A 13,234-nucleotide genomic window follows, 5' to 3' on the forward strand; every position below is an offset into this window, starting at 1 on the left:
CCTTTTTAAGCTGCAGTGAAACCCTTGCCTTCTGTAGAACCACTGAAGCTACTAAATAATTTGGAATCACATATGAATTCAGATACAGAAAAGCAGTACTGCAGCCAAAGTTGTGATAAATCTGAAGAAAAAGACTTAAATCCACAAGTGAATGCTGACGATAAAAGCAGGACAGAATATTTGTATGAAGATCCTGAGAAAAACAAAAGCAGTACTGCAGATGAAGATGTTTCTACAGGGGCTGAAGAAAGAATGTGTTACCAGTGGGAAGGGGAAGCTGAAGAACTCAAGCCAAGCAATATGGATGGAGTAGAGGTTTCACAGACTCCCTCTAAGGATGCATTACATTCAAAAATCAAGCATAGGCTGGCCCAGCTCCACATATCAACAGATTTAAACTTCACATCTGGTCTGGCTGCACAAGTTGCTGCCAGGTCTTTCACTTTCACTACAATGCAGGAAGAGACTTTCGGAGATGAGGGAGAGGAGGAGGAAGAGAAGGCACAGGAACATGAAGACCTTGTGCAGGACTGTGAGAATGAAGATAGAGGCTCTGAAAGTGAAGGAAAAGTATAAGTCTGAGCTGAGCTTTGTTAGAGCAACAGCAGGCAATTTGGTGGAAAAAAGCCTAAGGTGAGGTTTGAAGCTGAAAATACTGGATGGAAAAAATAGGAAACCTAAATATAATACATCTTGTTCCCTAAGTCTGGTATACTAAATAGGACTTCTAAGTATATTGAAAATTTGCAGGTAAGAGAAGTTTAGGCTGCATCCAAGAAATAGATGGCTGTTCCATTTTTAAGGTCCTAGTAACGGAGGTTGGAATTTACCTTTGTGTTTTCTGTTTTATTTATTTATATTACAATGTACTGTGGGTTTTTTATTTCTAAAATGAAGGAAAAACAATGTCTTGATTGACAACAGACTCTGTTTTTTGCTTTCTGATTCTGTTGTCATGGTATCAATGTTTGTTCCAACAAAAAAAGCCAGGACGTTTCTTTTGGAAGAACCTGAACTGTTCCCTGTGATCTTCCCTCACCAGTTTTGTTTCATTTCTTGTGTCTGCAGTGTGTTTACTAAGCCACAGTAGGCATTTGTGATTCTGCAGCTAGTGATGTGGCACCCAAATAAAATGTAGAATTTTAAATAAAAACTTGAAAGAGCTAGTATTTGATGTGTCATGGGGTATGGGGCTGAAATAGTATAAAGTTAGTCATGCTTCATATTAAGGTTTATTTAGAATTTTATGAAGGGTTAATAAATGATTTCTAGAAGTTGTAATTCATGTTAGAGAAATGTGTTGTAAGTATATAAGTTAGGGAAGGCTATAAGCACACCAGTAGAAAGTACTATAGACAGCTAGAAACTATCTGTTGGATTGACAGTAGGTGAGAAGTAAGCACCTGTGTATTAAACCAGCTATTAATTATTTGTTAACCTTTTGTAAATTGAACCTTGATATAATTGTTTGATTTGTTATAATGATTGATTGTACATTTTTGTTTATATCCTAAAGTAATTTTCTTGGAGGAAAATTATCCGAGAGCTTAACAACATGCAGTACTTTGTTTAAACAGCATACTTGCTTTTCCCTAATGTTCTTTCACTTTTCCTTAGATCACAACTGTAACCTGTGTGATTAAGAATCACTGAGAGAACAACAACTGTGTATTTTCTAAGGTGTATCTCGTAACTTAGTTAACTGACACTGAAGTCTGGATGTTTGGTATGAGGCTATGTGGGTTGAGTTTTTCTCTGTGCTGATCTTTCACGGAGCAGGAAACTGCTCGTCTCACAGAGGAGCTGGTTAATGATTTCATTGCCTTCTCTTCCTTTTGCTCTCTGACACAAAATGAAGCACAGATCCCATGTCTCTAATGACAGTAGTGCAGCAAAACACTGCATCAGTTACTTAGAGTATTTACTGGGTTTGCAGGTTCTGTAGGGCAAAGGGTTCTTTAGATGCAGGTGGTGCAGAGCAGTATCTTTCCTAGGACGCTGATGGGAAATGGGAAAAACCAACAAAAGTCAGCAGATTAGGGTGGAACTCCTGATGATATGTCAGAAAACAAGTGCTTTCTTTCAGTCTCCCTCTCTCCTATTAGTGATTTTGCATGAACACTGTGAAATATGTGGACTTCTTCACAAACGGCAGAGAGGTAAATACCAATTGATAGACAAGGGAGTATGTGACTTACAGTGTTCTTTCACAATACAATGCCTGTCTTCTCCCTCACACACAGGTTTTGGGAAGAGAATGTCTTGCCATTTTTCATTGACCAGTAACACTGTGTTCTGTGCCCTTAATTTTGTGTAAGTGACTGGAAACTGAATGTTGATGTCTTGGGGGAGTGGTAAAAGAAAAAATCAGATGCTTCTCCGAGTGTATTGAGAAGCTAAGCCTCCTCTTAGAGGTAGAGTATATTCTGTAACTGTAAAGATTAGGATAAGATGATGAAATGCTTTTATTTTTCTCTCTGGTAAGCAATTTTTTTTTACCAAGTCTAGAACAGCTGCTTTGGATAAATTGTGTTTGAAGCATTGTCCTGTGCTTCTGAAAAAGAAGTCTTCCTCATCCTTGACTTGAGATTCTTGAGTTCACAAAGTGCCCAGATATTTTTTTTTGTTCCTAGCTAATTGTTCTGATTCCCTAAATGTATGTTCCATTAATATTTTTCCATAAACTCATTGCACCATCATCTCATGATCTGATGTGGAGTATCCCAGAAAGGGTACTCCTGAATTTTTCCAGTGGGATTCAAATCATAGTTTACAATGTGTATGGCTATGCTACCAACCTGGAAAGATGATCAGATTTAGGATATGAATTATTACTGTGCTCACAATTGTAGTTTACGGCAGTAGTAGCCTGAGTGCTTTGTATTGCTCCTGAAATTGGTTTCAGATCTCACATTTATAAAATTGATATCTCTTTATTCCTTTGATGCAGTCCTTAGCAAAAGTACTGAAGAATCAACCTTGGTGGCCTGCTTGGAACCTAGATTTATTATGTGCTGATCTTGGTGATGAAACTGAACTGAAAAAACCTATCTGTCATGAGTTGTTCATTTTCATCCATCAGTTGTGTCAACATAGGGTTTTGTGGCCATGTTACAAAACAGCTCATGAGTCCACCCTTTTTAGGGGTTACTTTTCACTGTTCTTATTGCAGTGATGCCATTTACAGTAGTTACCTCCAAACAGCTGTATCAGCACGGACTGTGCTGCTGGTGTGAGACTGAGGATTGCCCACATTTACATTATTGGCAAAGGTGGTGACGTGTGAAATTACAGCCTTGACATTAGACATGGGTATGATCAAAAGATAACTTTTTGGGAAGTTCTGATCCTACTTTGAACAAATTGATTTTCTACAAGCACTTTAAATGATTTCCATTGTCTGACTTAGTGCAATCTTAGAAGCTGCACATATGAACACCTGGGCTCACTTGCTTTCTCTGCCTCTCATCACATCCGTATATAACAGCCATCAGGTCATTTATTTTGATTTATTCAATATTCTCCCTGCAGAAAAATAAGGCTAAGGCTACAGCACACAAAGCATGACTTCCCTTGACTTGATAACCAGGTTCCATACATGTGTTATGCACTCTGTCATAATCCAGGTTTTCTCATAATTACGTCATTTGCAAGGACTGTGCTGCATTCATGCTGTATGTTCCTTCAAGAACCTGACAGATTTCTTGGCAATCATAATTTGTTGCATTTAAAATAATGTATATGAACACACTGAAGTGTGCATTAGCTCTGAAGAGTTGTGTTAGTATATTGAGCATGTTGAGGTCTGAGTGCTGTTCTGTGTTCTTTGGCTTGTTACCAGAGATACAGATTTTTGTGAAAACAGAACATTTGCTTCTTAGGGCTTTGTATCTTTTTGAAACATGGTAATCAGGAAATCCATACTAAATAAGGGGTTATGCTTAGGGATATCAGCAGCCAAAATTCTTTATGAAGAGCAGAGCTAACAATAAATGCATTTCCCTATGCCATTTCTAGTTAGCAGTTCTGTGAAGTTGTAAGTAGAAGCAAGTAATTATATAGGGTTAAGTAATTTCTTCTCCTTCTATCCTACTGGAAGGCACTCCAAACACAATATTTGCTTTTTAGATTGGATTGCAGTCTGACACTACATCTTTTATATCACTTCACTTTACAGCTAAAGATCTAGATAAAAGGCTTAAATGGGGGGCAAAGATATGTGATAAGAAGATAATCTCTTGTTAAATGTATGTCTTCACCACAAAAGTTGTAAAAGAGTCATGTCATGGAAGCAAATGTAGAGAGTGGCAGATAATGGAGCATCTTTCAAATGGAGTTAATTGTGTCTGTGTCAGCTACAGGCAAGATTCGCAAATGTGAATCTTCTGGTTTCGGTCGTGGCAGTGAGACAGTTTTACTGCCAGCAGAGGATTGCTGGACATCACTGAATCTTGAACCTCGTTTTCTAAGTGCAAGATGGAACCTGGTAGAGTAGCCAGTTTTACTGATGTTTCAGACTTTGTCCTGAGCACGCCTGTCTGTGTGTGACTGGCACAGTGTTGGAAATTTAATGTGTACTGGAAGTGCAAAATTTGCGACTGTCTCATTAATTTATTTGGTAATAAAAACCCAGTTAAACGGTGGACCCTGTGGAGTTGTTCGCTCACTCTGAATTTTATAATCTTGTAGTCTATACCTTTTTTTTAACTCTTTTTTTTTTTTTTTTGGACAGAAATAAGAGGTCAAGTGTACTAAACTGCCCTTGTTCTTTAAAGTGAAGAGCTGCTGTTTCTCTGCAAGTGACTTGTTCCTAGGGCTAATTACTCCTTAGAATTAACAGGGTTTCACACTGTCTCATCTATAAAAGCAGGCAGAGTGTGAGAATAGCACTTGGTAAGTGTAAAGGGCCTGGCTACTCTGGGATCTTGTCTGTGACAGGAACTAACAGCAGATGCTAAGAGAAGAGTATGAGAAAAGAGAGATTTTGTACTGATATTTACCCAGGATATTCCTCAACAATTTGTGGCTCAGGGACTTCTTGAGCCAGTGGTGGTGGTGGTGGCTGGTCAGCTTAACAGGTTCCAGTGGAATACCTTTCTGTAAACTTGTTCAGCTTCACGTTTGGTCAATTATTCCTAGTCCCAATGCCAGTATGCAGTCATCTTTATTATAGTCTTTACAAATGAGAAGATTTGTCAATAGAGGTTTTTTATTTTTCTTTTTTTTCAGCTGAGCTAGCCCACTTCCCTCAGTTCTTCCACAGAGGTCATGTTTTTCACCTTTTGGTTACTTTCCTTAGAAATCTGTCCAGTTTTTGAAGTATAATGACCAAAGTGTGGTGCAGTACTTCAGACATAACCTCAGCAGTGCTGAGTATGGAGTAATAATCACCTCTCATAAAACTCTGAACTATTCAAATATATTTGAGTCCATGTAAAAAAGAAAAATCTTTTCAGATCTTTTACCCCTACCCTAGCTATTAGGATGACAAATGAAAATATTTGGTCTAATGGAGAAGAAATATTTATTCACTGTCAGCAGGATTTGGCTGGACAATGTTTTTCTTTGCTAACAAAACAAAAAGTTGTTAAATAAAAATGATCTTCCAACAGCTGCCACCTGGTCTAACACAAATTAGGATGCCGAACAACACTTGTTTAAATTTCAGCTTGACTTTCCAGAGCTTTTTTGGTCTGTGATGAATAAGTATGTATTACAAATTATATTTTCGCACAAGAAACATGGCTGTGGATATATGGATATCAGAGACCAAACTGAAGACCTCTGTGGCTAATTTTTAAAATGCTTGGTGGTGTGCTTTATTCATTTTCTCATCCTGTGTATGTTTTTATTTTGCCACCTTGGATTTTAAATGCCAAAAAAACCAGTTTGATTTGTTTGACTTGGACATATGTGCAGCAATCAGATACTTGGTAATGGTACCATAACTGTGGTAATAAAGCAGAGTCATAGGTAGGGGAGAAATCTACCTGCCATGAACTTTGCTTTGTAGATGGATACAGCACCCTAATATGAAACTGTTCTCGATATCCTGCCTCACCTTTCACGCTGCTGTCTCTCAAGTTATGGTCAGGATATCAGAACACAACTTGGCTCAGCAGGGTGAACGCACTGTTAGCCCACATTACACTTTCTGAATTGAACACAGGATTCTGAAGAAGTGACTATAATTTAGTCGGTGAGAAAAAAGTTTGTTTCTCTGTTACAAAGTGGCTTATTTTGAAAGGGTTGAATAGGACCAAAATTGAATACTTTCATATGGTCAGCATGTTTTGACCCTTTGTACCTTCTCAGCTTTAAATCTTGAAAGGCCTTACGGACAGCCTGCTTTAGGGGGATGCAGTTCTTTAGGAGCTTAAACCACGTCATGGCCATGCAATCCCAGTCCCTCCTTTAGGGTGACTTTTGTAACCACTCAGTGATTCAGGACATGCACAGGACTGGAAGTGCATGAGTGTTTTAACTTGCAGCTGGCTCCCGGAATCCTAATGAGGATAATGCCACTCATTATTTTCCTCACTCATTTTGACTCCTTTTTTTTTGTTGTTGTTCTTGAGGCCTAGGCTGTCCAAGACTGTTTCTGTGTCGTTCTCCAGAGTCTCTAAGAACTGTTTATGGTACTGCCAGTAAACACTGAAATTATCGTGCATGGTTTTTTCTACGTACTGTTTTCACCCTTATGGTCCCTCTGACACCTATGGTTCTCTTCCTTTACTACCACTCTTAAGACACTCAGATTTTAAAATAATACTCAAGTTCTTTTTTATTTCTGTTTGTAACAACAGTTACTAGATCTAGAATTGTGTACTGACTTTCTCATTTGACTTGGGAACTGAAACAGAAGGCGGGCACTATAATGGGGAGTGTAGAGTCAAAACAGAAATAATAATGGACCACAGCTCAAATCTATACCACATTTTTGGTGTAAATTGGCTTCCATAAGTAATTCCGAGTTACTGAAAAACACCAGTTGCATTTTAAAAATAACTGCAGTTCTAGTACAAGGTCCCAAAATAAGTGTCATTACTTGTCTTGATTTGTGCTCAAATCAATATTTAAAGACTGCTTCCTGACCTTCTCCAGCTGCATGGATGAGAACTGAAAATAATCTCAAATTTCTAAAGAGAGTGACCAATCCTTTCCGTTACTTTGTGCTATTAAAAAGAGGTCCATTCCTAAACAAACAAAAAGAGAGAAGTCAGTGCTTAATGTCATCAGTAGTCATTGCTGACAGAGAATCATGCATTTGATCTCAGTAGAAGCACCATAAATGTGGGTTGTTTATAATGTTTGATATCTGTGTTTCAGTAATAATAATAATAGGCTTTAAATGTATTATGGGATAAAAGCCAGGAACCTGCAAATTGTCCTCTAGATCTTTCATCCAAAGGCACAGCTGGTCAAATTTAAACAAGTTCATGCTGGCTGTTCCTGCACTGCTCAGTATGACATGGTATTCCAAGTTTTTAAAGTCCTAACGTGACTGTTCACAGACAGTCTGCTTGCACCTGTGTGCCTGAGGTCTGCAAAGCTTGCAGAGATCGCAGAACAGTGCTGAGGGAAACCTATACAGGAACAGGATGCCTCACAAGCATTTTGGGTTTATTGTCTCTGTCTTCCTTTATTGCAGCCATGTGCAATCCCATCCTTAAACTTTTTCCTTACCACCTTTCCTCTTCATAGGCCACACAAACCAATTGGGGAGGGTGTTTTGGTTTGTTTCTCACCTAAGGGACTGTCCTGCAATGCGCCAGGTAAGTTTTCTCCAATAAGAAACTTAAACATCAGTGGCCACACTGCAAAAGATGGGTTCTGGGCACAAGGCTGGAGAAGCTCTTCTGGATTGATCACTTCTGGGAAGGGTTCTACTCAGGTGATTGACTGTGGGGGTGCTGAGCTAGAGTCGATGACTCTGCAGGTATCTTTGAAAGGTCCAGTTTTTGCGAGGTCCATTCCTTCTTCTGATGTCTCTCTCTCTCTCCCCTCTTAGCAGCCTTCAGCTCTTCTCCAGCATTCTGTTGTTGGCTGTTGAGGAATTTGGCCACGTTTTTCCTTCAATTCTGAACACTTTGTCTAAACTTTTATGAAATGACGGCTAGAGGAAATCCACACCAAGGTGCTGCTGCACATTCCCAGTCATAAACTCATAAACAGAGGGTTTCTTAGGGCTGGTACAATGTTTGTCCTGACATTCCTTCTAGGGAGCTTTGACCTACATTTCAACCCAGCTTCCTATTTCTTCTTGGGCTTCAGAACATTCACTTCCAGGAATTTCCCTCCTTAATGATTATAAGATGGTAATGTCTCCTCAGCAAGACTGATCCTTGAACACATGTTCCTCATTACATGAGCCTTACTTGTTCTTTCCAGTGGGAGGGTGGCACAGTCATAGCTGCATCTGCCTTCCCCGAAACAAGCTTGCTGCTTTCTGCAGTAGGGGCTGAAAATGTGCTTTCCAACTCCTATGCCAGTGTGCTCTGGCTCCACAGCTGCCTACTCTTGAGTTCAAGAAGCTCTGGGATATAGCAGTTGTGTTTAAACCTTTCCCACTGACAAGGAGCGTGTCTTTTCATACTACAATTACTACTAAATCTCCCCTGAATTGAACTATTTTGAATTTTCATTGAGCAGCATTAACAGATTGTTTCTTAATTTGAGGGATTTGTATGAGCTTTAAAAATATATACACACACACGTTTCATATTGTACATGTGTATTTCCAGGTATCCCACTGCAAGGCTTGTCAAGCAGAGGTTCTATTTTTCTCGTATCAAACTATCCAGTTACTTATCAGAAGTTAAACAAAATCTTAATTCTTGATATTTAATTGCAGAAGAGTTGAATTGTGTTCTTCCAAGCAGGCTCTGTGTAGGTATGTAAAATGCATGCTGATTTTACACCTTTAATTAGAAAAGCTATTTTATTTTATTTTCACTTATCAAGGCTTTGCACTTGAGCTGCTGTGAGTGCCTCTGTGTCCATCTGCCCTGTCTTGAACACATAAACAAATACACCTTCCTCAACATTTCCTGCCTGCTAAGTCTTAGCATTTCCCCAAACAAGACCTAAAGGCAGCATGGATTGCCAGGGAACCACAGGGAAGGGAAAGAAAATAATCTTGATAAGCCGCTGTTTAATTGGTTAATAAATGAGAGCTAAAATATAAGAGGAAATGTTTAAAAGAACAAACTGCAGCAAGAAACTTCTGGCAGGGCTACAGAGGGAAATCACATGATACACTCTGAAGTTTGCAGACAGTGGGAAGGATCCACAATTTCTTGTCCATGTGAAGTGGAGACAGGAAACACTTACCAGACTGGTAGTCTTCAGCAGCTTTTTCAAAAAGCCACTATTTTATCTCCATTTCATTTCCAGAGAAAGACTTGGTGCTGCTGTGGTGGTGTATCAAGCTATCTCTGTATCTCTTCCTTTAAGTTCTGTGTGACATCTGTCTCTTTCCTTCAACTGTACTGAAACCCCATGTGGTTTGGCTCCGCTGGGAATCTCTTCTGCACCCACCCTTCCAGTTGCTGATGCTGCTTTAAACAGTTGATTAGATCGGTCTCAAGGAGGTTTAGGTCAGCAGGTCCCTAAAGCAGTTATGAAGCCTGGGGTCTGGTCTCATAACTCAGGTTCTGGCTTGGATGTAGGCAGTAGCAGGAAGACATTCCTGGATTCTGTCCTGTCTTTGTGATAGGGTTTCCTGCCCATGATACTCTCCCAAACAGTTTTGTCTTTTTTGTGCTTTCCCACTTTGCCTCCCTCCTTTTTCCCATGGATATGAATCAGGACCTAAAGTCTTTTTTGCATTTTTGATCGTGTGCATCACCAGGATTATTTTTAAGCCTTTTTTTAAAATTTGTACCTGGGTTTTCCCAGTTTCAGAAGTAGTTTTCTCAATTGTAATGCTAACCACTTTCAAAGTCTTTTTGGTTGCTATTATTTCTCCAGCATCTATAATAAAATTCTGTCTCACTGCTGCCTGTATCATTTTTTCTCCTTATCCTGTATCCCTGACAGTTGCCTAGGTGGTGTGGATATGGCTTATCCATCCTTCAATTAGTAATGATTGAATAGAGTTGGGAATGCTTTTACAGGGTTGCACAAATGCTGTATGAGCACTTTTTTTAATCTTTTATACAGAAGTTTATTTCTAATTTCACTTTCATCCTGAAGATGAAATTAATTTTAAGCAATCCTGGCAGTAGTTTCTGCATTATATTTTGCTGATTCCTCAGTACAAGCACTTTAGTAATGAACACTGGTTACTCTTGTCTAAATAAGTGATGACTGAGAATGTTTTTCTGTGTGTCACATGCTTCCAGCTGCAGCTTCAGAGACCTGTGTGCTGTGGCAACTATTAGCAAAGCCCCTTTAAGCATCACCTAAATGGCTTGGTAGGTGGGCCTTTAGGAAGAGAATAGTGTGTCAGTTGAGGAGACTGATAACAGGTAGATATTTAATGATAACAGGTAGATATTTAGTCCAGGAAGCTCTGCAGGAGGTATGTTCTACTTGTCTAGCTGTATGACTTGTAAGAGAAAAGTTTTCTTTGTATGTTTTGAAAGTGCCCAAATAGCAGCAACAGAACAGAATGGCTTCTTTTATCTGAAGCTTTGTGGCTCCCTTATACTGCTTAGACTTTATTATCAAAACAAAGGCTGTGTTCTGCTGCTGTTAGGAGCTGTGGCTGATGCACACCTCTTCCTGTAAACATTCCCTCATTTGGTTTTAAGGTTAACATCTGTGACCACTCTTCCCACTTAGGTATGACTCACACTCACCTAATTGAGGTAAGGGAAGCTTAAGTATTGCTGGGGAAGAAGGAAAATAAATTGATTGTGAAAGGTAAGAGGAAAGTTGGTGAGGCAGGAGTATTATTCTTACCTATTGAATCTTGCCACCTAATTGGTGCATAATCTGTTGTGCAAAAGGTTTTGCTTATTCTTTGCTGTTTCCAGGTTTGTGTGTTTGTTTTCATACTGAATACTGAACAGATCCAATTGCTGCTGTTAGAAGGAGAAGTCTGTCTACCAAAAGGGATCCGTAATGTTTTCCTTGACTTGGAGATTTTTTGAATTCTAAATTGCCTGTGTGTATACTTCATAATGTACCATATGCAAATATTCTTCAGGAATTGATACTACCACTTCAGACAGTCAGTATTTTCTATGTAAGAACTGTACGTTTCCTATACTGCCAAGAATGTATATATATCTATGAAGACTTAAGATTGTATCTTTTTGAGCAAGCCTCTTTCTTCAACCATCTGAAACTTTCTTCCTGTTTCTCAAGTCCTCTGCTATTTATTAGACACTTGTGTTATATTGTGTACTTTTTTGTATCAGTTGTATTGCTGTATTTCTCCTTTCTCTCATTAAAACCTGTTCTTCTCATCCTTCTGCTGTGCTGCTTCGTGTTGGAAATACTCACACTGTATCAAGTAACCTGGTCTAGTGTAGTGGGTCAGGTTGAGATGGAGCCAGACCACTCCTAAAAAGCTGGTCATTTGGACTTCTGTTATATTGTTCCACTGATCCCAACATGTAATCAGTTTTACTGCATTAAGCTTCCCTAGGGTTATTTTGCAGCATAGTCCATACTCTTATAAAATAGCGAAGAAGAAACCTACAATGGGACACCCATGGTATAAACAAATGGACGAGACACAAAAAAAGAGATGAAATCCATAAGTCTTATGGGTGGTTGTTCTGCTGACATACACTAAGAAACCAGTGGTCTTCCTGAATGAAGCAAATTTTGAGGAGAGATTTGGAAGAGGGATCCAAGGGCAATTTTTTTCCTAGAAATGTGGTCTTCAACTGCAGTCAGTTATCTATGCTGTCTCCATGCTTAACTCATCAGCCAGGTAAAGAAGTGGGGAAAAAGGAATGCAGAGTAGGACCTATTTGCTTACTTCCATTAGAGAAACAGCTGATTTACAAACAAGAAAATGCTGTCTCCCAAGAAATCACTCCATGAACAGATAGAGAATGTTTCACTGATGTTAATCCATTTTTAGCAGTGCAGAATCTTCCCTGACCTACAGCTGTGCTGTCAATAGTATCTGTTCCACAGCATGGTACGCAGGAGGACAAACTTCAAAGTCCATTACAGTAAACCCAAGGTATTGACATAAAGTGAACAGAACATGTGCATGCACCTCTGTGATGGATATCTGGCAATTTCTGAGGCTGGGAGATCAGCTCTGGAAAGTACCAGAAGCATCTGCTCTTGGAGACTTAAGGGGGAAATTAATCATCTTTAGCACCATCTTTATACTTATGGTAGAGTATGTGGAAATAGCTGTCACCTAGCCTTGGTTTTCTCTCAGTCTCCTCATTGCCCTCTCCTTCATTAAAACTGTTTCTGTGCCCCCAGTTGCACCTGCTCATGCGCTCACAGCCTGTACATGAAAGAACCCCACAGAATGTCCCAATCCATTTAAGGATTTCTTGTCATGGTGTTGTGATAGCAAGTAGCAGAATGCTGGCTCTGACCACACCTGGCATGGGTTATATATAGGTTTAGATTAGGCAAAGGCCCATCTGTGCAGCTCCACACATTTGCTTCTAAAGTTGCATTTAGGGGTGATGCCATAGCTGGAAATAATTAGGAAATTTCTATTGTAGAGGGAATTCCACAGAGCAGTGCAGCCTTTTCAGTCACTCCCAGGAGCATTTGCAAAAACACCCAGCCTGAAGCTAATCTGTCCAGACTCCAATCAAGAAAGCTTTCCACTGACTTGGAGAGAAAGCATGGCAGGCCAGTAATTGATGTTCTTGAAAATGCTACTGTTAATTAACTACCATATTTAATCTCTGACTTCTCTACCACTCCAGTAATTGTTTTGAGTACACATGTGAAGTGACAAGACAAATGGACTTAACTGTAATATGTGCTGTTGTTCAATATAAATGAAATACATTGTTTTCTTAAGCTTAAAAGAAATGAGAGACTTTCCACAACCTGTCAAAGCTAGCTAAGAGCAGCTGAATAGAAGACTGCACAATTCATTTTTTACTATATCCTGTGTTCTTTGCTGTCACTGCTGTCAGCTGCTTCTCAGTGATTAATAGTAGTTTAATAGATCTATCATCACTGTGATCATCATGATATCCTGCAAGATGTATTGGTTAAATCAGTAGTGGAATGCAGTAACCTTTGCATGCATGCCCAGGCACTCTGAAGTTTGTTTGATTACTGGCTTGCA

General features: G+C 39.3%; 1 protein-coding gene across 4 annotated transcripts in view; it reads left to right on the forward strand.

The window, feature by feature from the left end:
• Positions 1 to 11,417, forward strand: part of VEZT (vezatin, adherens junctions transmembrane protein) — a 65,254-nt gene extending 53,837 nt beyond the window's left edge. For all 4 annotated transcript variants that reach the window (XM_050323849.1, XM_050323850.1, XM_050323852.1 and 1 more), the window contains one exon: positions 11 to 11,417. In XM_050323849.1, the coding sequence (XP_050179806.1) occupies positions 11 to 576 (566 nt within the window). In that variant the 3' untranslated portion in view covers positions 577 to 11,417. The remainder of the gene's footprint in view (positions 1 to 10) is intronic.
• The last annotated feature ends 1,817 nt before the right edge of the window (positions 11,418 to 13,234 follow it).

This window comes from Myiozetetes cayanensis, unplaced genomic scaffold (assembly GCF_022539395.1).
Source record: "Myiozetetes cayanensis isolate MyiCay16 unplaced genomic scaffold, myiCay2020 scf3, whole genome shotgun sequence".
Classification (NCBI taxonomy): domain Eukaryota; kingdom Metazoa; phylum Chordata; class Aves; order Passeriformes; family Tyrannidae; genus Myiozetetes; species Myiozetetes cayanensis.